The sequence below is a fragment of the Euprymna scolopes genome, chromosome 11, assembly GCF_053919585.1.
Source record: "Euprymna scolopes isolate OS-2025 chromosome 11, ASM5391958v1, whole genome shotgun sequence".
Taxonomy (NCBI): domain Eukaryota; kingdom Metazoa; phylum Mollusca; class Cephalopoda; order Sepiida; family Sepiolidae; genus Euprymna; species Euprymna scolopes.
This window is the reverse complement of record NC_136492.1, coordinates 40184154-40210486: the sequence shown is the minus strand read 5'-3', so window position 1 is coordinate 40210486 and position 26333 is coordinate 40184154. Positions and strand designations below refer to the sequence as shown.

Genomic DNA, 26333 nt, shown 5'->3' with positions numbered 1-26333 from the left:
AATTTTTTCACCTGAAATGCGTTGGTTTTAAGATCATCAAGGTAAACTAGTGCCAAAAGATAACTTCATTCTGAAACCTTAAATTTAGTCTGGGCTGTTTTGTGGCATATTAAACCTTGGAGTAGCTAAAACAAGTGATAAAATACAAATTGTTATGACTGCTTTCATAGTTTTTTTACCTATAAGCAAGTGTAAACAAACGCAATAGAGACAAGATTCAAACCCAGCAAAGCTAAGCTTAAAACACTTACGAGTCTAGAGATGATTGATTAAATATTAAAATAAATTCATTCAACTCTATTTTAACTTTGCAAGCTGTGGCCACATTAAGTGGATACTGAAATGATGCAAACATTCATCTATCAGAAACCTTATTGCATGGCAAACACTTTTGGCTAGCAGTTAAGTGTACTATTACTACACTTTTTTTTTTCGTCACTGAAGAAGAAATACTTCTAGACTGTGACAATTTATTTTTGTACCATAGAAGTTGGATTTCCCTTCCTCTACATTAAAAACTGCTCTTATGGGGAGGCAGGTTAAAAAAAAAAAAAAAAAAAAAAAAAAAAAAGCAGCAGGTGAAGACAGGGGGCAACTTGAAGTTTCATGATTTGACTCCAGGTGAAAGAACACCTGGAAAGCCTAAAAAGAGGATTTGTTAGTTGGTTGTTTTATGGCATATCAACCCATTTTGGATCATTTAATGCTGACTCAAATTTTATAGAAGTTAAACAAAGGGTACAGCGAGCAATTGAAGCAAATTTATATATTTAACAAATTATAAATTTTCAATAGATACATTTTATAAACAATTTTAATTTGGCTGTTTAGGTTCATTGGATTAAGTTTTGGAATACAGGGAATACATACACATATACGTGTGATTTTGTTTGAAACAAGTCATATTTTAAACATATGATTTTTAGTTTTGCTTATTTGTGGGGTTTTATTTTCAGTCTCCATTTCTTTGCATTCCTCAACTTTGTTTGATGTTATCAAAACAGGTGGTGTTATTTTTTTTTTTACTTGAATTCTGCTTTTTAATCATATTTTCTTTTGATTTATTTTCAATTATGTTTTTGTCAGAATCTGGAGGTTGGATTGGTGATCTTTGAACATTTTTATCCACTTTTCATTTTGTTTTTGCAAGAGGCTCGGTTAGTTTGGTTTCTGTTGAATAATATTTTTTTTAAAGCCATTCATTTGTTTAAATTTACTAACTTTTCGATAATTTTTTATAATTATCTATTTGAGTGATGTCCTGAGGTTTTTTATTTGTTTTTTGGACAACATTAGCAAATTTTTTATTTTATAATTATTCATTTGAGTGATGTCCTGAACTTTTTTGGATTTTTTATGTACAACATAGGCAATTTTTTTTGTTCCCATATAGCTTCCAACAATTTCTCTAGCTTCTGGGAATAGACAGTTTTTGGTGTGTTTTACATACATTATCACCTTGACTTTCTTGTAGACATCACATGACCTTGAGAAGGCAAGGTGTTCTTCATGGCAGTTTACACATTTTATATTTTTGCACTCATTCTTGGTTTCAGTCATGTTCACCACACTTCTCAAACACTTGGCATTCTCTATAAATGTTTTTGTGATGACCAAATTTCTAATATTTGAAACATTGCAGAGGAGCTGGTATAAATTGCTTTACTCTTTCTATTGTATAGCCAATCCCGATATCTCCTGGTATTGATAGTTTATTATAAGTTTATATACGAATACGGTGTGTGTCTGTATAGTTTTGTTATTTCATCTGATGATAATTCTTATATTTCTTTACACACTGTTTTTAATGCCGTTTCAATTTCATCTGGTGTAACTTATAAGAGTTCTGTTTCTTATAACATCTTTTGAGGTATTTAATCTAGCGTGTGGATACACTTGGTATTTGATATTTGATGTTGTTTGCGCAGACTTTGTGGGTATCTTTTAAACTTCCACTAGGCTGCAATTTTGAAGTTTAACATTTTGGGGGGATTTAACATTCTTAATATAACTTTTTCAATTAGAAAAGGGGATGATTTGTCCAATACCAAGATACTTGTGCTAAACAAACAAAAAAAAATATTCAATCCTCTGGCAAAAGTGGGCTAAATTACAGACTTCAACATTTCAAGAAATTCAGTAATTTCACCACCAAGCTATTCTCATGAAACTTGGCACTCTTATGTAAAATTGTGTGCTCTTTCTGCAGCCAACTCTTTACTATAAGCCATGAATTATAAATTCAGATGCACAAATTTCAATTTTTTTTTAACTGGCGCATGGGTGTCTATTTATGAACAAAAGTATTACAGTGGTATTTAAATATAGCTTTATTGAGAATAGGCATTTTCCTGTCTCCTCACCAAAGGAAGGCATAACTTTGGGGGTAACCATTAAAGAGCATTCATGGCCAGTATTTACTACTTTAACAAAGAAAAAAATTGAGGAGATATGAATTAATCTCAGAAATAAATCAAAGAAAATTTTTCATATAGATTTTAGATTTCTGTAAAAGATGGAAATTCCCATAGTCGACCAGAACTTATGCATTTTGGGACCAGTCCAATCTTTAATTTTGTAAATCCTCTCTATCTGGCACAAAATATACCCCAAGATGCAACCATAAATCATACTCTACATGAATCCTTGATGTAACGTTCATAGTACCAGGATACCAGGAATCCTGATGAGCAACAGCTATTCACCAGTTAATGGTAATTTTTGTCATTTCTATTCTGTTGTTTTACTGAAAATTCAATTATGTAAATAAAGAAATAAAACAGTAATTTTTTTTACCTTGTTTCCACCCTTAAAAATGATTACTTTTATAGATTTTAGGGTATGCTGAAAACGAATATCACATTTGAATTTTCTGCAAATAAGTAGTTTTCTGGATATTAAGCAATGTCATTTCTTATGTTATCTCTGGTGGCCATTTTGGTATGCGCGAGCACGCAAACGTAACCCCAAGAAACTATGCACAAACATACGTTACCAAGATGGCCCCCAACAATAATATAAGAAATGACATTGCTTAATATCCGGAAAACTACTTATTTGCAGAAAATTTAAATGCGATATTCGTTTTCAGCATACCCGAAAACCTTTAAAGGTAGTCATTTTAAAGAAAAATGTGAAGGTGGAAACAAGGTAAAAATTTACAAAATGCATCACAATGAAATTCTTTATCGAACCGCCTAATTATTAGATATCCTCAGTTTAAAAAAATAAAAGGGTTTGTTTTACAGATTCGAAAAAATGGTGTTGACAAGGCGTTAAAAATAAATTCAAGTTTCACAATATATTTTATTGAATTATTAGGTGAAAGTACAGAATAGTTAACAAAACACCCTTCCTTCCCCATGTTAGGAATGGGTTTCTAAATAATAACATTATTTCAGCATGGTAGCATAAGTACACAAGTATATTTTATTTGTTATATAATTTGGGGGGGGGGGTACCACCCAAATAAATAAATAAATAAAAGTTCTACCTAAGTACAAGAAGTAAATACAATAACAGAAACGCATGTACTTAGTCCATTTTGTTGTTTTTTAATGCTTTTAGTACATCAAAAAACAACAAAATAGTATTGTTTAGAAATCAAATTTGAAAAACTTGAACATAATTTTTTAAAATTGAAAAACTCAGAATAAAAAACAAAACTGATTTTTCAGCTTTCGTTTTCAAAGCAGAAAAGTTTTTTTATTATTCTTTACTCAGCTGAGCGCATAGTCATTTTTCCTCATCAATTTTGAAATATTCTTTGCTCGGTTGTAACTTTGCTTCCTGTGACCATAAAAATATAAATCAAAGTCTAGTAGAGATGGACTTCTATGCTTATATAGTCTGTAAAATTTTAGCCATATTCAATCAAATTTGATGCCGCGCATATGTACCCAAATGTAACATATGAAATGTAAACACTGAAAAAAGTTTCCCTTTTTGTTGTCATTTTTTACAGTTTTTTCAATTATTAACTTGGAGCATAAAAGCATTGAACGCATACAAGAAAAATAAATTATCATTGGAATGCTTATTTAATTCTCTTTCCATCAATATAATTCTTTTAAAAATTGACCCAGAAATAAAAAAGATGATTTTTTGAAGCACATTATGTAATGTTGCCGATGCCACGAAAATACAGCATACGCTTGTAATGTTACTTCTAGCTCGTAAATGGTTGGGAAGTGTTCCACAAAAGCAGACCGGATTATACAGTTGGGAGAAAAATAACTATATATGAGCTAGGGCATATAGAGAGCAGACGATCAGATAGGGCTCCATCCAACCGCCAGTCAGGCCAAGTAAGGGACAAAGTGGTGTGTTGCAAGCCATTGATCACTGTTGTCGAATTAATGACTGCTCAACTACCAGGATTCCATCCTGATACTTTACAGATCGCCACGGACAGCTAAGATAAGAAAAACTGAAATAAAATCAGCTCAATAACCTGTATTAAACTAGGGTAGAAAGCATAGCAAAAAGCTCTGTATCAACAGATGTAGACAGAAGATTTGAGGGAGATGAAATGTGGAGAGAAATAACTCTGGAGATTAGAAGTATTGGATTGATAATTTTGCCAGAGTAGACATGTATACCACTTAATACATGTATACCAATAGAGATTTTATTAAATGATGCTAAGACTGAAATAAATTTATAGCTGCTGTAAATTTCATGCTTCACAAAGTTTGGTTTTAGAAATACCCTTCACACACAATTTTGTTGGGTTTTTTTTTTTTTAATCCTAACAGGACATGACATATTGCCATTAAAACGTAAAAGACTATCGCAAATTCGGGTTCAGATTTACAGAAAACTTCTGGTGTCACATTAGATTTAAATTTCAAATTGTTAGTAAAGTCGAAGAAACAGAAAATTCTAGAGACAAGTAGTGCAAGGAAAAGAAATTATTAAAGGAGACTGTTTTCCAGCATCTGAAAACCTCTACAGTGAAGTATGATAAGATCTTATTGCTTGCTTGATATAGAGGTGAAGTATGTTCATCAGAGTACTGGTAAAACAAGCACAGGGATACAACATTTCAGTGATGAGATAGGGTCCGGAGCGTGTGTGTGGAAATTATTACATTAGAGACTTATTTTGCAACCTGCCCAAGCGAGAAAAACTAGTGGCTAGAGCACCTAATAACATGCAAGATGGTGTTTATTTGCTCCCCCACTGAGCAAATTAGGCACAAGGCCGTTTTTAATGTGAGGTACCTAATAACATGCAAGATGCATTCTTTGGTTATCTCAGAATAATTGCTGTTAGTTGCGGCTATTACACTCGTTTTTTTTTTTTATGCTAGCATTTTTTTCTATTCGTGGCTGAGTTATGGTGAAATGCTTGCTACCTGCACCCAACAGCACAGTTCTACGTGAACAATTAAGAGCGTGGTTTACTATAAAATTTCCACATCAGAACAAACATATTTTAAAGCTACATTAATCAGAGTATTTTGATAAGTACGTTTCATTATATTTATCGTGGATCCTAATCTACACTTGACATTCATAAAAATCTCAATGAGGAGCTTAGGAATGCAGCATTATGTCTAATACCAGGCAACGCCGGGCAAATTTTCTAGTTTTCTAGAAAAGAAAAATGTATAAAATTAGAGCATAAGTAAATTATTTTTTAAATATTGCACACATTTGAAGTTAATATTTTCATTACTAAATGCATAGATTGAATGGTAATTTTAATAACAATGTTACCCCCCCCCCATACACACATTTTTTAATCTCATTAAACATTAAATACAAATACATAAGGATTTTTTTTAAGTAAATGTTTTAAAACTCAAATGAGAAAATCGAGCTAAGGGAAATAATTAGGCATAGTTAATGGGAGGTAATTGCTTGAACTTAATTTCAATTAAATCAATTTCCTAAAAATAAAGCTTTCATTGATTACTTGGTGTATAAATGGTTTTAACCCATTTAATTAAAGACAAAGATTAAAATTTAGCTGCCAATTTAAAAGTTTCAAAATAACATCCATTTAAATGCACAAAAGTAAATACACAATCTGCCATTAACATGTATAAAAAGCACTTTCATTTTTTTTTTTTTTAAACTCTTTTTCATCCCAAACAACGCATATCACTTGAGATCATGTCTGCAGGGAACTATGTAGGGAATTAGGCCAAGGGATATCTGTTAGAGTTATATTTAAACTTCTGCATGTTAGTACAAAAAAAAGTAAGAAAGAGTGAATTCCTAAGTCCAACGGTCCATGGAAAGAAACTATTGGAATAGAAGATTTTCTAGTATCTAGGAACCTTACCAGCAAAAAGGTGAGATTTTACTGCTTATCGGAAGCATGTACATCAAGAGGTCACAAGTGCTAGAGTTCGTAAGAACACATTCCATTAAAGTACTTGTAAAAGCTTGGGTGATAGTACGAGATTTCTTTAATAAATTGAACTCTTTTGGACCCCATCAAAAAGACAGTGGCTAGCAATAGATGGATCTGCCCAAATGTGATAACAATACTCCACTCCACACATGAGCAAATGGTGACCTTGTACAGGTGTAGGATATTATCAGGTGTGAAGAAAATCTGACCTTTACTTCTGATCTGAAATTGAACACGTATACCAAATCCGTTGCCAAGGTCACTGGAAAAATTATGGGATCGTTCTACCACACCAGTAGATATTTCACTGCTGATGCAATTCTCTACCTGTATAAGAGTCAAGTACGTCCAAAGATGGACTACTGTTGACATATCTGGGCAGGAGCTGCTAGAAGCATCTTATTCTACCTTGACAGAACTCAAAATAGACTTCGTAGTCTAGTGAGGATGCTCTTTCCTGCAACCTCTTTCTCACATAAGAGATATTGCAAGCCTGTCTCTGCTTTATTATTTTCATGACAAATGCTAGTCTGAGATCCAACCTATCATACCCTCTGGCCTGACTATCATGAAAAACATTTGTCTAGCTGAAACCAAACCACTATTAATAATTTCCTCCACTCTTTAACTGTGCTTAAATCTAAATGTAAATTCCATGAACAAAGCTTCTTTCTTAGAACTGCATGTCTGTGGAACTGTTCAGTTTTCCTGCTTTCCAAGTGACTATAATATGGTGGTCTTCAAATCCAACATGTATAAGTTCTTGATGAACCATACCCTTAAGTAATCCAATTTACCAAATTTCCACTACTAAGAATACTACGATACGGTCCCATTGCTCGACTGTCCTCCAGGCCTTGATAAGTGGTGATTCCTTTGTAAAAAAATTCATGAATTTTCCTAAAGCAAAAATGTAAATTGATATTGCAATGTAAAACAACCAATTAAGGATCTCAAACTTTACAGTGAAAAATTATAATGTAAAAAAGGTATTAATTTACATTTTATGTTCGTATCTAAACTTAATTATGTTTATATATTTGTATGTAAAGGATTAACTCCTAAACGAATTATTTATTTTGGAACGCAGTTACTAGGTGAACAGGAATTGTAACATAGGCTATATTATGGTTAAAGTCCTTCATCAAAAGTCAATAATAGGTAACAGTCAACAAGAAAATAGAAAAGTGATGTCTAAATCATTCGATATTTGCTTGACTTTAATTTGAATTCTTCGATTAAATACTCAATTTCAGAGCCAGACACCTGTTCCTGAATATTATTTAAATTGCATATGGGCCATTTGCCAGATAATGAGTCACAAAAAAGACCAAGTTGCCTTACATACTCTTGTCACTCCAAACACTATCAAACTTTTTAATGGCACACAAATAAAACCTGCCATAGCTTCTGGCTACAAGTGAATTCAGCACGTATCCTGAACATGTAAACATTGTACCATCTCTGAATATGGATTTATTTCCTAACTAGCGAGGGGTACCCGGCGTTGCCCGGGTGTTTTTCGGGGTATGTTAAAAAACCCCGAAAATGTGAAAAAAAAAAAAAAAAAAAAAAAAAGCGCAGTTGGAAAATAGTAAAGTGTTAAAAAAAAAACAAACAGGTGTGCGTTTTTGATTGACGTGACAGCGATAGGTATTCAGCAGTTACGATTTTGTGTGGGACAGTTTTGAATAAATCGGTTTGTTTGTTTTTAAAAACCCGCTCCCTGTTTATTAGGAGCGAAATGAAAGCTACAGTCTGATATGACGAAGTCGACATTGAACAAACGTTACTTAGCTCTCTTGAGACAACTGGCTTTCGGCCTGTGATTAGTAGAGTTTCGCTTTTTTTTATACCGAAAACCGAATGTAACGCGTGCTGATGCGGGAAATGTGGAATAATTAACGTTTGAAAGTCAATAAAATTAAATAGACAGGCGAGCTCCGTAGATAACTCTGAGATATTACAATTTATAGATGATATAAAAAGTTTTAAGAAGTTGTGAACCGAGCAAGCGTTTCTCTGAAAGAAGCCTTTTGTGGACATCGAAGAAAAGCGTACATACATACATACATTTTCGCTTTTATATATATAGATATTAATATGAATGCTACCAGTCTCTTGAATGTCTTCGTTCAACCTGCATCTGGACATAACATTTTTGTTGCCCAAACTTATGGCCACAGAACATTTTCTTCATCTCAACTTGTGAACTTTTAATTTAAGACTTTCTGTTAAATTATGAAGATTAAATAACTTCTTTTCTAACTCCTTGTTGAACAAAGATGTGAAATTATATTGATCTGTTAAAAGATATTCATAAATTTGTGGTCAAAATGTTTTTTCTTTTTTACAAAGACATCAATATTCTATAAAGTTTTTTTTTTTTTTAAAGGTTTCTAGGAGGCATACTATAGGCATAACCTCTATTTGAAAATTCAAATATATTGCACTGCATTTGATCTAAGCAAGAAACCCTTAATTTCTATTTCCTCAGATCTCAAAACTTTAAATTTTAGACCTTTTCTATAATTAAAATTGTGTTATGGATCTTGATCCAAATTGGAGTAAGGATTTTACATATAATGTTCAATAAGATATAAAAGAGGTGCAAAACTTTTGGACAGAGAATTAATTTCATTCATTTAGTATATGATTTAAAAAATAAAATAAGTGCAAGATACTGCCAGGACAAAAATATTTTAAACTGAAGGAAAACCTAGTGTTTTAGTGAAAAGTGAAAAAGAGAGGACATTAAATTTGAAGTTACAACAGTAGGATTTTAAAATTACTAAGTTTGAAATTGATGTTTCAATCATTAATGTTAAATTGTTTGGGTTTTTTTTTTTTAGAATTTTTGTATATAATAGATATAATCAGACAAGGTTTTGAAAGGGACTAATCAGACAAGGTTTTGAAAGGGACTAATCAGACAAGGTTTTGAAAGGGACTAATCAGACAAGGTTTTGAAAGGGACTAATCAGACAAGGTTTTGAAAGGGACTAATCAGACAAGGTTTTGAAAGGGACTAATCAGACAAGGTTTTGAAAGGGACTAATCAGACAAGGTTTTGAAAGGGACTAATCAGACAAGGTTTTGAAAGGGACTAATCAGACAAGGTTTTGAAAGGGACTAATCAGACAAGGTTTTGAAAGGGACTAATCAGACAAGGTTTTGAAAGGGACTAATCAGACAAGGTTTTGAAAGGGACTAATCAGACAAGGTTTTGAAAGGGACTAATCAGACAAGGTTTTGAAAGGGACTAATCAGACAAGGTTTTGAAAGGGACTAATCAGACAAGGTTTTGAAAGGGACTAATCAGACAAGGTTTTGAAAGGGACTAATCAGACAAGGTTTTGAAAGGGACTAATCAGACAAGGTTTTGAAAGGGACTAATCAGACAAGGTTTTGAAAGGGACTAATCAGACAAGGTTTTGAAAGGGACTAATCAGACAAGGTTTTGAAAGGGACTAATCAGACAAGGTTTTGAAAGGGACTAATCAGACAAGGTTTTGAAAGGGACTAATCAGACAAGGTTTTGAAAGGGACTAATCAGACAAGGTTTTGAAAGGGACTAATCAGACAAGGTTTTGAAAGGGACTAATCAGACAAGGTTTTGAAAGGGACTAATCAGACAAGGTTTTGAAAGGGACTAATCAGACAAGGTTTTGAAAGGGACTAATCAGACAAGGTTTTGAAAGGGACTAATCAGACAAGGTTTTGAAAGGGACTAATCAGACAAGGTTTTGAAAGGGACTAATCAGACAAGGTTTTGAAAGGGACTAAATTTAAAGCGGTGAAAAATAAAAAATAAAATATCAACTGAATATCATTGTTAAAGTTAGCTTAAACAAATTCAAATCAATACATTTTTCACATCATAATCATACTGTGGTGAGTTTGTTATCTTGCTGCTTTAAAATTATTTAAGTAATGATTCCCAGAAGTGCACCCCCACCCTTAATTTCTGTTCAAAACGCATGCTATTTTAATAAATACGTTATATATAAAAATGTATGGTATTATCATTTAAAGAATGGAAAATTCTTCTTACTTTGGCAATGGAAATAGTCTGCTGTTCCATGACTTCGTGAATTGCTGTTCTGTCAGCATCCATCATTTTATCAAATTCATCGATGCAACAGATTCCTTTATCAGCCAAAACGAGGGCACCCCCTTCCAACGTCATCTCACCAGTTACAGTGTCCTTCATTACGGCAGCAGTCAAACCTACTCCAGAAGAACCACGACCAGTTGTGTATTGACCTGAAACCAAATTTAAAAACACATTTTGATCACTTTTAAAGCACAAATAGAAAAAATTAAAAAAGTTAAGATTCTGTAGAGACATTCCCAGAACTTTGTATTTTTTTTTTTTTTTTTTTTAATGTTAAAGCCCAATTCAGATTTTTTGAGTAATAATTTTTTTTTTCATAGTGTTGTCCATGATTGAATGAATAAAGTTTTTTAGATTTTAATTTAGATTGCATTTTATAACATTTGACATTGTATTTTATATTTAACATTGGGTTTTGCAGCTAACTATAGTATTGGTCACGAGTAAAAATCGCATGTCAAGTAAATCTTTGATAAATGTACATATCATGCAAAAATATCCTCACAAAAAATTAGAATCAAATGATCAAGTAGAAAGTGGACAAGCACTTTATTAAAAATAAACACTAGCCTTATATTTTGTTAATCCATCATAAGACTAAAGTACCCGTAAAGGAAACAACTCAATCTTGTTTAACCAAATGAAAATGAAAGTGGTCAAAATGAACTAAACTTTAAATCCAAAATAAATACTAAACAAAAGCAACAGGAATTTATTTAAATAAAATAGGAAAAAAATAACTGAGGAAATAATGGCAGACTGCATTACCTCCCCTGTTTTAATCTTCATTATTAAACATGAAAAAACTGATTTTTATTGTATTGACAATGAAAAAGGATGGAATGTTTTGAGTATTATCATTTAGCTATGGAGATTGAGAAATTTTATCGATATTCTGCGACAATCTTTGTCGTATGTATACAACAGACGTATAAGAAGCAACAGAGACAGCATCATCATACTGAATCTGGTTCAAAAGAAAGGAGTCTTGGATAAAAATGCAGCCGAGACAAATGACTTCCCAGTGTTTGTACAGATTTTTTATGACCATTTTCATAGTTTTTCAAGGCCTTCTTTAGATAAAATTCAAGTTTTTATAACAGGATTTGATATAAACAATGATATAAGCCAAAAAACTTAGGAAAAGTTATTTTCATCTATCCAGAAAACAATGTGGACAACAATATTTACATTTCCTGACCGGCTTATATTTGGCCAAGTGCGATTAAATGTTCGTTTTCACCATTGTAAATTGGTCTACAAGGCGTTAAATTTGGAATTTCCAGTATTGTCTTTACAAGAGTTACAGCTACTTAATAACATATGGAAAATATTAGATAGTTTTATGATGTAGGGATGTAACTCCATGTACGTTGATTTCATTTTCAATATTTTAATGGTATTTTTTATTAATACTTAAAAAATAATTTAGTTTTTATTTCGATTTTATTTTTAATATTGCAACACAATTTTATTGGACATAAATCCAATTTTCCAGACATTTTCCATATTTTCAAGGTAATAATAGAAAAAGCCTTTTCAAGGCAAAAGTCAAAATTCAGGGACTTTAAGCTTGTGCAAACCCTGCTTCCAGATGCAGTAGTAGTAGGGCTTGAAACTGAGGTGGTTCACTCCTGATGATAGTTATACAGGATTTGATAGCTGTAAACAGTGCATGCGAAGTAATATGTCTAGGAGCTGGAATTTCCCCAATATCAAAAATTGAGCTTGTGCCTACCTTTGACTTCATGGGGTGAAAAGTAGGGGGGAAAAAATCATACCTTTAAGTTATAAAAACAAAGGATTAAAGCATAAGATAATGGATGAAAAAAAAAAAAAAAAAACGAAAAATTTTTTTCTTTTTAATGAAAATACTGCTTACTTCTTGGTGCTAATCTGTCAATGTAGGAAAGTAGCTGACTTTTGGCAACTCCAGGATCTCCCATAAGACAGATGTTGATGTTACCTTGAAGAAAAAAAAAAAGTTGTGTTTAATAAAGTCACTGTTCATAGAGGTTCAGTTAAAAATTACAAATTGTTTTTGTTTGTTAACTTTTAAATTATTGTGAGTGAATATCTTCACATAAAAATATATACCGTGTTACTCAAAATTGCACAAATGCGACAAACATAAAAATGTAGAAAAAGGAAGATATGCAACAGTATGAAAAAAACTTTTTAAAAGATTAGAAAATGTCACATATGACAAAGATTTGACACATTTTTACATGTTGATATCAACAGAAGGTATTCAGAGACAATATGAATAAAAATAATTGATAAAGAGAAGGAAACGTGCAGAGAGATGAAGAGTGTACGCAGGATGAAATCCATTTCTGATTATTTAAAAGAATTGTGTATTTAGATTATTTTAAGTTTTTCATCTTCATTGTTCATTTATGTTGGATTCATCAGATTACTGTTCTCAGCTGGAGTGCGATTTTCATGTTTCGGTCGATGTAACCTCTGATCTTCAGGTAATATCTTGTCGAACTCTGGAATTTGGACAGAATTTCGAGCAGAACTTTTTATTTACTTCATACGAGTAGCATGCTCTTGTTCCGTCAGCCATAACTGGATAGAGATTCTAAGTAATTCGCAATTGTATTTTTCTGTCGCCTAAACTGAGGATTGAACCTACAATCTTCAGAAGATCACTTTTTTTTTTTTAATTGATTTTTCCAAGTACTCTAACCACTGCGTCAAGGGTCCTTGCATAAGGAGAACAGTAGTCCGATGACTCCAAATAATACAAATAACCAATTCTCATCTCAAAAATTAAAAAACACATTGAGTGTTATTTGTATACTTTTGACCAATGTCATCTGACCATCTGCGGGTGTATCTTGTTAAACTCTAGAATCTGTACGGAATTTCACATGAAACCTTTTAGTCCATAAAAGTATTATGCTCGTTTCATTAGCCTCAACAGAGTAGTAATACGAAATAGTATTCTTTGTTACCGCCACACTTAAGATCAAACCTTTTAACTTCCAGAAAAGTTAGTCAACTTAATTTTACCCAACACTTTATACGTTACGCCATGGATCCTATTCTTGCTTTTATTAGATGTGTAATTTTACTACTTGTTATTACATGTTATTTATAATTACCAGTTCCCATATTGTATCAAATTATATACTAGGTCTCTTCAGTAGTTAATTGCATTTTTTCACATTTACATAAAATCGCATGCAGAGTGGTTTAGCTACCAGAAGTGGTGACAAGACAAATCAGTTCCTTCACTTTTATTGTTCTTTAGTATTTCTATTGTAAAGCAATTTATTAAAATAAAATAGAAAAGGATATTATTGAAAATATACAAGAAAAATGAACAATATTATCTAGATAAAAATAACAATTAGTCTTTATTTGCACTTGTAATAACAAAATTTAAAAAAGTTTTTATTTTATAAGAAATATATGTTCATGAAATTAGGAAAAGTTTTATTTAAAAAAAATTTAAAATGAGTTTTTTTATTTGCATTTATATAATAAATGTTAATGAATATCTAAAAATATTGGGAAAAAAAAACGTAATAAAAAAAATGCACAAGGGAGATATAGTCATAAGAGAAGAAAGAACTGATTTACCATGTCACCGCTTCGGTATTGCTATGCCGGAAGTACATTAACTGACTATAACTTTAGTTCTTAGTCATAATTTTTTCTAATCAGATTCTTTTTAAATAATCCAAATACATAAAAAAAAAAATGCTTACTGTGATGTCATGGTGTCATGAATGCATGCAGAGAAGTACATATTGTGGTGAGGGGGAGGCAGACGGGATAGGTGGAGGAGTGCAGAGAAATGCAAAGACCTCTAGCAAAATAGGACCAACCGCCGATATGTCATTATGGGCTTGTTACAGGCACAACAGATGGTATATTGTCTTGAAAATGGAAACAGAATTGGAGTTATCTATGAAATGTCAGAGGGAGAGGTTTGTATTAGAAGTGATGTTAGATGATAAGGGCCACACACATTGATGGACGAAAGAAACCCAGGGGACTGCCAATAGAAATTAGTGTGAACACCCCCCCCCCCCATCAGTCTCAGGAGAGAGAGAGGTGTTGAGTGGATGAGACAAGGTGAGGCCCTCAGAGGAAGAGAGAAAGAATGTGACTTTACTGGTCTGGTCTTACATCGTTTCACTGCTCTAGTCAGTCACCTCAATTTAGACAGTAGCTGTTATGAATTAATGAAATTAATAAATAGTTTGTTATTGTTATAAACTGGAGTTCTGTTTGCTTGTGGTGAGGACTCTTCATTTTGCAGTGAGCCGCAAGGACCAGCGGAGTGATCAATGTACCCGGAGACCACTGCGCCCCACCACAGAAACAACATGTGGAGACGATCAATAGGCCAACTTGTGACGGGACAACGTACAATCAAAAGAGCACCGGTTATATCAGGTACAGTTCGACGAGGTTAGAGACACCCGGTGTGGATGGCGCAGTGTCAGTCCCGTTATACACGCCTCAAATACTCAACTTTTGAAACTTTTGGGATATGTTAGTGAGAACAATTCCGTAAAATGTATGTGAAGGGAAAGAAAATGTTAATATTTATAAATAATTTTAACCCACTTTCATACTTATAAAAAAAATGTCAATATTTGTAAATAATTTAGAAATACTTTCATACTTATAAAAAAAAAAATAAGTATGCTTAGCCAAGAAATCTTTATAAAACAATTTTTTTTCTAAGAAAAACATCTTACCTCTGATTTTCATGCCCCTGGGTGATTTATCAACACCACCCACTAACAGCAGTAAAAGAGCTTTCTTCACATCCTCATGACCATAGATTTCAGGAGCAATGCTGCTGGCCAATTTGTCATAAAAATCATCCTCTACAAATAAAATATTTTGATATTAAATATAATGCTGGCAAAAGCTAAGTATTACTTTGATAAACTTAGCTACTATTACACTGAAACAGTAAAATAAAAAATATTTTTATTTTTAATTCTGAAAATTCTAATATAAAATGGATCCTAATCATTTATATAATTATTTTTTCCTTTAAAAATATGGTCTGCATTTAAAAACTTAACAAAAAATAAAAATTTCTGGAATTTAAGAAATGCATGTATTTTTTTTTTTTTTTTAGAAACTACCACTATGATGGCAGTTTCTTAAGTGTCATCCATCTTTGAGCATCTTACATAAGCTGAAACACTGACAAAATATTTAGAACATACAAAGCAATCTGAAACACTGACAAAACACCAAGCAATCTCCTACACTATAATAGAATTTCAAACACTATTTCAAAAAAAAAAAAAAAAAAAAAAAAAAACACTTACTTACAGGTCATGTTGAAATTAGAAGTTCCAAAAACTCACAATAAAAATGATCCAGTAGCAAAATAATTACAATTAAAAATAAAATTTATCAAATTATACAGTTTTATCCATATGTTCTAATGTGGAAGAGTTCTTAAACTCCAGGAGTTAACTATGATCTATCATTTTCACTTATCCTCATGTTTCAATAAAAATCTACCATTTCAAAATAAAATGTTGGACTGCTAATATTTTTTTTTTTTTTTTTTTTTTTTTTTTGTAAAATAAAGATCTAGCACATCTTGTTGGATCATTTTTCGGAATTTATAATTTCACCATAATATGTATGTACGTAATGTTTTCACCTGAAATAAATTTGTTTGAAATTTCATCCAAAAGATGTTCATAAGTTGCATTTGACATCAGCTGGAAGAAACATTTAGATTAATCTCATTTTGTGGGGAATGATGGTAAGTATTCAATGCTAGCCTGGATTGCCACATGAAGTTGTTTGGACACTCCTGCTATACTAAGGATATTGAGCACTCATCAAAACAATTTCAAAATTAAAAAGAATGAAATTGCAAAAAAAAAAAATAAATAAATAAAAATAAAAAGCGACAACCTCCCCACTAGATATTTCAGCAGAAGGAATATAAAGAAGAAAATTAGCTGCAGTAGGCAGGTGATAACCTGGAGAGGAAAAAGGGGAAAACATTACTGGCAAACACTTTTGCCCATCGAACCATAATGACATCATGACCTTGCAAAATATTTTTAAACGCGCTTTCAGTTTGCTACACGTGTGACTCGTGAAAATGGTGTCACGAAAAGTGACTCTCTTGCAAGAAATGATCCAATTCACCACCACTGAATTAATCTTTTTTTTATTAATTTTCACATATTATGCATAAGAGACATTGCTCTTTCAAATGGCACCGGTTTTAACCCAATCCAATGTGCCTGATAAGTTTTTAGCGGACATAGAAACATGCAAACAAACCAACGTTTGAGATTCATATAATAGACTAACGTTTGAGATTCATATAATAGACTAACATTTGAGATTCATATAATAGACTAACATTTGAGATTCATATAATAGACTAACATTTGAGATTCATATAATAGACTAACATTTGAGATTCATATAATAGACTAACATTTGAGATTCATATAATAGACTAACATTTGAGATTCATATAATAGACTAACATTTGAGATTCATATAATAGACTAACATTTGAGATTCATATAATAGACTAACATTTGAGATTCATATCATAGACTAACATTTGAGATTCATATCATAGACTAACATTTGAGATTCATATCATAGACTAACTTTTCTTCAATCAAAATAGTAGCAAGTGCCCGTGCAACAGAAAAAAAAAAACAAAGTTAGCAGCAGTAGGCAGGCTCGAACAGGAGGTGAAAAAAGCTAACATGCTAGCTGTCATGGCCACAACGACTTATGTCACAACAGGTCAAAATAACATTTTATAAGCATACATTCAGATTGCTAGGGGTGTATGACTTTCAAAAATCTTGATGCAAACAGTGACCCTTCCTTGCAAGAAACGGCCCAGTTCACCTGGGTGAACTGGGCAGTTTCTTTTTGGCCAATTTTTACATATTTTTTGTCTAAGACATTGATCTTTCTAACTATACCTATTTTGTCACAGTCTGATGCATCTGTGAAAAGTTTTTTGTGGGCATACAAACACACACACAAACTAACACAGCAGGAGTACTCGGCATTGCCAGGGTGTGGAGAGGTTTTATTGTAAGGGTATATTGAGCAACCCAGCCCAAAAAAAAAAATTTTTTAAATAATCAAAAAGCAGCAGAAAAAAAAAAAAAATTAGCTACAGTAGCTAGGCTCAAACTTGTAACACTAAGAGGAAAAGAAGGTGAAAAAAGCAAACATTTCATGAAGTCACAAGTCTCCCAAAATACCGTCTTTTATACGCATGTGAAATTCACGATGCATGAACAACTTTGCAAAAATGTCAATGTTTTGGGCTAATTTTTGAATATTTGTCGTCCGTTACTGATTTTGTCAGTGTTCGTTGCATGTGCACATTTTACCTTTTAGACTTGATTTGAGAATTTGTAATAAAATCAAACAGAATGTACGGGAGTTTGAAGAAAAAAAAAATAAAATAAAATGAAACATCTAAGGCTTTCATTCAGCCAATGCCAGAAGCTTCAAACTGTAATCAAACAACTCAGACAAAAAGCATATTCCTCAGAAAATAGTTGGAATCTTGAAATGAAAAAGAATTTAAGAAAAAATGTTGATAAAAGAAAATGGATATTTAAAGCTTGCAGAAGTATAAGAATTAAAAAAAAAAGAAAAAGCCATCGAATTCAATTCATACAGCCAGAGAAAGAAATAAATAAATATATATATATATAACTAAATAATTATTCTTCATATCTACAATCACTAATGTTTCATACTTATGCAATTATCAGTGTAGGAGTGACAATTCCTGCCTTTTATGAGATACGAAACCACTTTTTTCTTTTACCTCAGAACAACCAAACAATTGCCACAGAAATGAAGGAAATTAAGAGCGATTAAATGCAGAATTCGGGAAAATGCATTGGACAATCTTAGAATATTCAAACGAGCAGAAGTCATGAACATTGCATAAATACCAGTTGACTGCCTTTTAGTTATTATTCAACAGACAGATGGAAATTCCACAGTAGTTGAAAATTTTTTAAGCAAATAAAATGAATAAAAAATAAAATAAAACCAATAACGAATTTAAAACAATTTTTTTAGCAAATTCGTTTCTAACCTTTTAAAGCTAAAAAGAATTGATTTTTTAATAAAATAGCCAATTTGAAACTAAATAGATAGCCATGTTTTTTTTGTATTTTTTAGAGGGGAAATGGTTTCAATGTTTTTTAACTGATAGAGCGACTATAAAAGGGAGGTAATTTGTTTCTCATTTATTAATGTTTGCGATGATGATGGTTATTTGTGAAAATTAAATTAATGTTTAGATTATTGACCATGTGCAGATGAAAATCCAAAAACTAGAATGTTTGGATCAAAACATTTAGCATATTCATAGTAAGATTTTGTCAAATAATTGTATTTAAACTCCATGAGATATTTGTAAATCAAAAAAAAATATATAAATAACATTGGAGATATATAAAATTATTAGACAAAAAGATAAAAAATTAGGTTTTAATTATGAATTTGTAAATGGATGATGCTATTTCGAATTTATTGCATGTGAAATCTAGGCATTTAAATAAATTAAATTACAAAAATCGGGTACTCCTGCAGTATTTTACCCACAGATTTCACGATCTTAGCCGAGCGTTGATCGACATCCGTCGGAAAACGCCGGAACATGGCGAGCGGTACGATACTCTATCAGCCAATCAGGGCGCTTCAAACAAACGCGCAGCAGACGAATAATTTTCATTGGAATTACACACATAGCGTTTCATTTCAGTTATTTTATTGTTCAAAGTAAAAATACACAGCCTTTCATTTCAGCTATTTAATTTAGCGATAAAAAAACCGGGAGCTGTTGGAAACATATTTATGCGAATTTATGTGGAGACAAAACTTTGGACACAACCCTTTTGTCTCCATAATAAATCAAATCGCGGAAGGCTACCCGGTTGGGAAGGAGCTTCTTTCCACATCCTCTGAAAACCCTTTGCTCCCTACTTTGCCTCTACAGTCAGTAGAAAATCTTCCAGTCGGAACTAAAGATAAACAGTAATTGTTGTCCCCCCCCCCTACAAACATTAAAAAAAAAAAAAAAAACGTTACTGTTTAATAACGTTTTGTTAAAAACAAAAAAAAAAAAAAAAAACATTGAAGTGTTTATTACTGTTGCTTACCCCCCCCCCCCCCCACCACCAAAAAAAAAGCTATCGGAAAACAAAATGAACCAAAAAAAAAAAAAAAATATTCAACAAAATAAATTTATTTTACTTTAAAAAAACTTACGGTAAGTGTTTGTGATTTATTTTATCCAAATTTTTTGTATTAATTTTTTCCATTTTGTTGTGTGTGTGTAATATCTTTTCCTTGTAATGTTGTTGCTATTCACATACTTTTAGCGTTCTTGCACCGTAGCTCCGAATTCTCGGCTTTCGTCGGCGTTAACGCCGAAAGCGTTCGACAACGCTCGGCTAAGATCGTGAAATCGGTGGGTAAAATACTGCAGGAGTACCCAAAAAGATTATCTGAAATTTGGAAGAATTTCAACTAACCTTTTTAAAAACAAAAATGTTTTATCAGTTTTACAAAGGTATAAATTATACTTTTTCTTTAACAAATCAAAAAAAAAACTGTAAAATGAGATTTTCTTAAATCTTTGCAATCATGACCCAAAAGTTTTTTTTTTTTTTTTTTAAAACATGAACTCTAGTCACTTAACTCTTTACCGCAAAATTGTACTTTCAAGTCTCTTTCAAAAAAAAAAAAAAAAAAAAAAAAAAAAAAAAAAAAAAAACCTGCATAGGAACCATTTCTTACTCATATGGCTTATCAGCCCAACTGGTCTTCAAAATACAGATCTTTACATCGTTCAACAAATGAGGGGTTTATTTATGTTCATGCATCAGTTGCATGCTAACTACCATCATGTGTGGTCTTAGGATTAAAAAATTTATTACATAAAAAAAAATTCTGCCGGTGAAGCTCTATTTCCAGCAAGTTCTGGATTGCTTTGAGGAATCGAAACTCACCCTCAGTATTATGGACCAGATTTTAATAAAAATTTAAAACAGGCTTGCCAAGCTGTAAAGTAAGTTCGATTCAAAAAATTTGGACACCTACCCAAAAATCTTGTCATTTTTTCTTTTTTTTTTAAGATTACTTAGTCCTTAAGTTATATCTACTAACCTGCCACTGTTTTTAATTCATCCTCAGTCAATTCTTGGGCATCCATTTCATCATCTTCTGTTTTGTTCATTTTTATTATTCTCTGAAAAAATGAAAAATTAAGTTATTTCAATAAATTATTTCAGACAATCATTTTGTGCACTTTTCAAAGTTGAGCCATGCAAGTATAAATATACTGCAAATTAAACTTTTACAACAAAGAACCAAATTCTCATTTGGAAACAATATGCATTAATAAAACATGATTATATTTTTAACCATGATCAGATTGCAGCTTACTCAAATTAGAATGAAACTAGATCTCATTTGCGACTCGCTTATTCATTATTCTTATTACAAAATTTGAGCAGTCAGATTTTTAAAATGAATAAATCAGTTTCAATTTTGTGAGCTATTCAAATGTCATTAATGTGGTATGTGCATTTCTCCCAGAAAAGAGTATGTCATTCCAAAACCAGACATATTTAATCCACACTCATAATACACCTTACACATGTTTTGTTGAATAGCAGAAACCAATCAAACAACTGAAACAAAAAGCATATTCCTCAGAAAATAGTTGGAATCTTGAAATGAAAAAGAATTTTAAAAATGTTGATAAAAGAAAATGGATATTTAAAGCTTGCAGAAGTATAAGAATTAAAAAAAAGAAAAAAAAAAAAAAAGAAAGAAAAGCCATCGAATTCAATCCACATGTATGGAATCTGTCATACAGCCAGAGAAAGAAAAAAATAAATATATATAACTAAATAATTATTCTTCATATCTACAGACACTAGTGTTTCATACTTATGCAATTATCAGTGTAGGAGTGACAATTCCTGCCTTTTATGAGATACGAAACCACTTTTTTTCTTTTACCTCAGAACAACCAAACAATTGCCACAGAAATGAAGGAAATTAAGAGCGATTAAATGCAGAATTCGGGAAAATGCATTGGACAATCTTAGAATATTCAAACGAGCAGAAGTCATGAACATTGCATAAATACCAGTTGACTGCCTTTTAGTTATTATTCAACAGACAGTGCCCCTTTAAGTATTCTTGAAGTGGCTTGATAATTATAATTAAACAATTATTCTTTATACCTAAAGACTGTTTCATGCCTACAAAATCATTAGTGGGTGTATGTATGTATGGATGGGAGAGTCTGGCTTTGGATCATGGAGAGTGGAGAAGTTTGAGGCTGATTGAACCCAGTATGAACAACTGAAGCGTGATATTTAGAAAGGGAACATGCAAGAAGCAGTTAATGATCTGGGGTGCCAAATTGGTCTGGAGTATGAGGTGTGCGGGAGACTATGTCTGAGCAGAACTGGGCTGATAAGCCACCAGACTGCTCATCAGCGCAATGGGCCATAAAACAGTCTTGTGTTGCCAGATCTAACTTGTGTCAACTGCGGGCAGATGTGCAGGACTGCAGGCGGTTTCAAACGGCATATGAATGTTCATAGAAGTGACCAAGCATGTGCTGCTGCTAGTGGTGCTCATGTCTGCACATGTGTGCCAAAGAATACCAGAGTTTGGCCGGGCATAAAAGTCACTTTCATGCAGCCCATCACTGATTTGTCTTCATGTTTCAATTGTCTAACGCTATATCAAGCAATGGCAAGAGTCAAGAATGAATTTGCTGCTATCGTGTGTGTGTGTGTGTGTGTGTGTGTGTGTGTGTGTGTGTGTGAGTTAAATACAGCATAATCATGTGGACACACTGGTTCTCATCAGATCATCGAATGTTTAGTGACCATTTGTATATGTTCTCTACTTATCTCAGCATTGTTTCAAGTCATCTTGAACCTCCACTTGCCACTGACATTTAACAATGCTAACCAAAGAGATGTGGTTGGAGATTGCGCAATTCTTGCCACAAAAATTACACGCACAGGTACCCTTACAGTAGGTATCGAAAGTCTGTCACAACTGAAGGAAGCTACTATGTAAAAGTTATAGTTCATTGATTTAGAATAACTCCTGCCAAATTAATAGTTGAATATTGTAAAAATTAAATACTGATCCTATTAATCCCTAATTGAGAATCAAACAGACACCTTAATATTTAATTTGTTATACTTTATAACAAAGATCCATATACAATTTCATCCAAATTGGTCCAGTAGTTTCGAGAAAAAGTGTAACAGAAAAAGAGAAATATGATATGAATATACTCACATGAGCATCCAGATAAGTGTCAGATAATAGACCAGCACTGATTTGACTAAAACCAGTCTTCATCATTGGAAGAAATACCTAAGGTTTGGTCAAGGTTAATATTTGTTGAATGAAACGAATCAAAGACATTTTAGCTTTGATTGTTGGAAAGCAGATTATGAGTTTCCAAAATTTTGTAATATGAAAAATCTATTCAGGGCTTAAAAAAAAAAAAAAAAAAAAAAGGTGGTGGGGGGGGGCTTATTTTTAACACATTAAATGAAAATAACTACAAATATGTTTTTAGCTTTAGTGAACAAATAAAAATCAGACTTATAACATACTAGTAAGGCTACTCAACATTACCCAGAGCCATATAAAACCAATAGAAAAAAATGAAGCTGTGTTTGAACACACCTGCTGTTCTTAGGATATTGAGCACTTTATGACTATATACCATATCTTCCCAAGCAACGCGAAGTAGATTTTTCTTGTATAAAATAGTACCATTTTAGATATTATACATCTAGAGCTATGCTGGTAAAGACAATACCAAAACTCTTGGTTCGTTCGCAATTAATAGTCTCAAGAACCACTGAACGGATGGCTTCCACGTTTTGGTATATGTTTACTATAACCATGTGTGTTTTTATATATTTCTTTTTAATTATAACATTATACTTAATTTTCCTATAATAAATAGGTGGTTTTCTTTGTACCGATAGGCCATTTTTTTTTTTTTTTTAGGGACAATTATTGTGACCAGTGTTTCCAATTTAGCGGTTTTCCTGCTAGATCTGGAGATTTTGTTTGCAATCTAGCGGGGAATTCTAGAATCTAGATATTTGGCACCCACACACCCGCAATTTTAGATTAAAAAATAAAGAAAAGCGCTTGAAAATACTTTAAAACATAAAATAAACTCATTCATGCAAGTAAAAAAAGTAGCATTTATTGCCTTTGGTAACAATTATTTATTGATTATTTATTTATTGATTATTTATTGATTATTTGTGTGTGTGTGTGTGTGTGTGTGTGTGTGAGTTAAATACAGCATAATCATGTGGACACACTGGTTCTCATCAGATCATCGAATGTTTAGTGACCATTTGTATATGTTCTCTACTTATCTCAGCATTGTTTCAAGTCATCTTGAACCTCCACTTGCCACTGACATTTAACAATGCTAACCAAAGAGATGTGGTTGGAGATTGCGCAATTCTTGCCACAAAAATTACACGCACAGGTACCCTTACAGTAGGTATCGAAAGTCTGTCACAACTGAAGGAAGCTACTATGTAAAAGTTATAGTTCATTGATTTAGAATAACTCCTGCCAAATTAATAGTTGAATATTGTAAAAATTAAATACTGATCCTATTAATCCCTAATTGAGAATCAAACAGACACCTTAATATTTAATTTGTTATACTTTATAACAAAGATCCATATACAATTTCATCCAAATTGGTCCAGTAGTTTCGAGAAAAAGTGTAACAGAAAAAGAGAAATATGATATGAATATACTCACATGAGCATTGGTCACAATAATTGTCCCTAAAAAAAAAAAAAAAAATGGCCTATCGGTACAAAGAAAACCACCTATTTATTATAGGAAAATTAAGTATAATGTTATAATTAAAAAGAAATATATAAAAACACACATGGTTATAGTAAACATATACCAAAACGTGGAAGCCATCCGTTCAGTGGTTCTGGAGATTTTGTTTGCAATCTAGCGGGGAATTCTAGAATCTAGATATTTGGCACCCACACATCCGCAATTTTAGATTAAAAAATAAAGAAAAGCGCTTGAAAATACTTTAAAACATAAAATAAACTCATTCATGCAAGTAAAAAAAGTAGCATTTATTGCCTTTGGTAACAATTATTTATTGATTATTTGTTTTGTGTTTCACCTTTTTTTGGCTAACCATTCTTAAATCTCGCTATAAAATCAATTTTTCAATTCCTATTTCAGTCACCTAAATTATTTAGGGTGAAATGAGTTTAGGAATTTATAGCCAAACCTATTTTTTTTTTTTTTTAATATTTTGTTTTATATACATAAAGTACAATTTTTTAATGTTACTGTTTTGATTATATTCGTTTGGTGGGTGGGTGGGGGGGCACAATTAAAAAATTAAGAAAGATTAAAACGGAGCAAAAGTTTTTTTTTTTTTTTTTTTTAAATGACATTTTCACCCCAAACAAGGCAAATTGCCACTTTTGTGTAGGGGGGTTCTATCAGGGGCAACACCTACTGGGACACTATGTGGGGATTTGAGCAGCAAGATGTCGGTTCACGTTGCACTTGAACTTCTGCATGTCAGTACAGTTAGGGAAGCAGGAACCTGGAATGGAATTCCAGAGTCTAGCGGTTCTGGGGAAGAAACTACTGGAGTAGAAAGATCTTTTACATCTAGGGATCTCTACTGTGTGGGGGTGGGATTTAGCTGCCTGTCGGGTTTGTTGAGGGTGTCTACATCGTGGGGGCACAAGTGTCTGCAGTTCATCAGAGCATTCACCATTAAAATACTTGTAGAACAAGCAGAGGGATGCAACGTTTCATCGATGGGACAGAGGCTGAAGCTTAGATGCCAGTTCAGGGCCTATCAGATTGGCGACTCTTTTTTGAACCTTGTCTAGGAGCAAGAGACTAGAAGATGCACCAGCCCAAATGTGACAGCAATACTCCATGCATGGGCGAATGGTGGCCTTATAGAAGTACAAGATACTTTCAGGAGTCAGCAGTTTTCTAGCACGGTAGAGAGAGCCTACCTTTTTCGCAGCGGCCCTGGCAATGTTTTCAATATAATTGTTCCAGCTCATGTTTCCTGTGAACGTTAGGTCAAGCAGTTTGAAAGATGTACTCTCAGACAGGGAATCACTGGCCATTGCTATTGGTGGCAGAGAAGGTTTCTTGTAATTATTGAAGGAAACTAGTTTAGTCTTGGCAGTATTGAATGTGACCATCCATTTTTGTCCTCATTCCACTACAGATTGGAGGTCATCCTCTAGTGTTTTTGCACTTTCTTTAGATGTGTTCATTTGTTTTCCTGTCATGCCTGTTATAGAGTGTAGTGTCATCAGCATATATACCCATCTCAGAGGCAGTTTTGTCGGGGAGGTCATTAATAAATATCAGGAACAATAGAGGTCCAAGAATAGACCTCTGAGGCACTCCCGCATTTATATCACTGTTTAGATGTTCGACCATCGAGGACAACCTGGATTTTTCTCTTTTCTAAGAAGGATTCAATTATGCTTAGTATTCTACCAGTGATACCGTATGATTTAATTTTCCTGAGAAGGCCCTTGTGCCATACCCTGTCAAAAGCCTTAGATATATCTAGAGCTACCGCTCTGCCCAGTGAATGGTATATACGTTCAGAGTTTCCATTCCATTTTTACAACAATAGTAAAACAGCGCATACTCAGCAAGTTTTATCGTAATTTATAAGCATAATGTTGAAACACTAAATCAACATTTTTATTTTTTTTGCATGATTAATGATGGA

The 26333-nt window shown here is 32.5% G+C and overlaps 1 protein-coding gene across 1 annotated transcript in view; it reads right to left on the bottom strand.

Annotated features, from left to right (window-relative positions):
- Positions 1–26333, bottom strand: part of LOC145287844 (DNA replication licensing factor mcm7-like) — a 126458-nt gene that overhangs the window by 17034 nt on the left and 83091 nt on the right. The window contains exons 8-12 of the mRNA XM_080135720.1: positions 22835–22912; positions 20666–20747; positions 15208–15339; positions 12366–12449; positions 10421–10632 (exon numbers count right to left, since the gene is read on the bottom strand). Of these exons, the coding sequence (XP_079991846.1) occupies positions 10421–10632; positions 12366–12449; positions 15208–15339; positions 20666–20747; positions 22835–22912 (588 nt within the window). The remainder of the gene's footprint in view (positions 1–10420; positions 10633–12365; positions 12450–15207; positions 15340–20665; positions 20748–22834; positions 22913–26333) is intronic.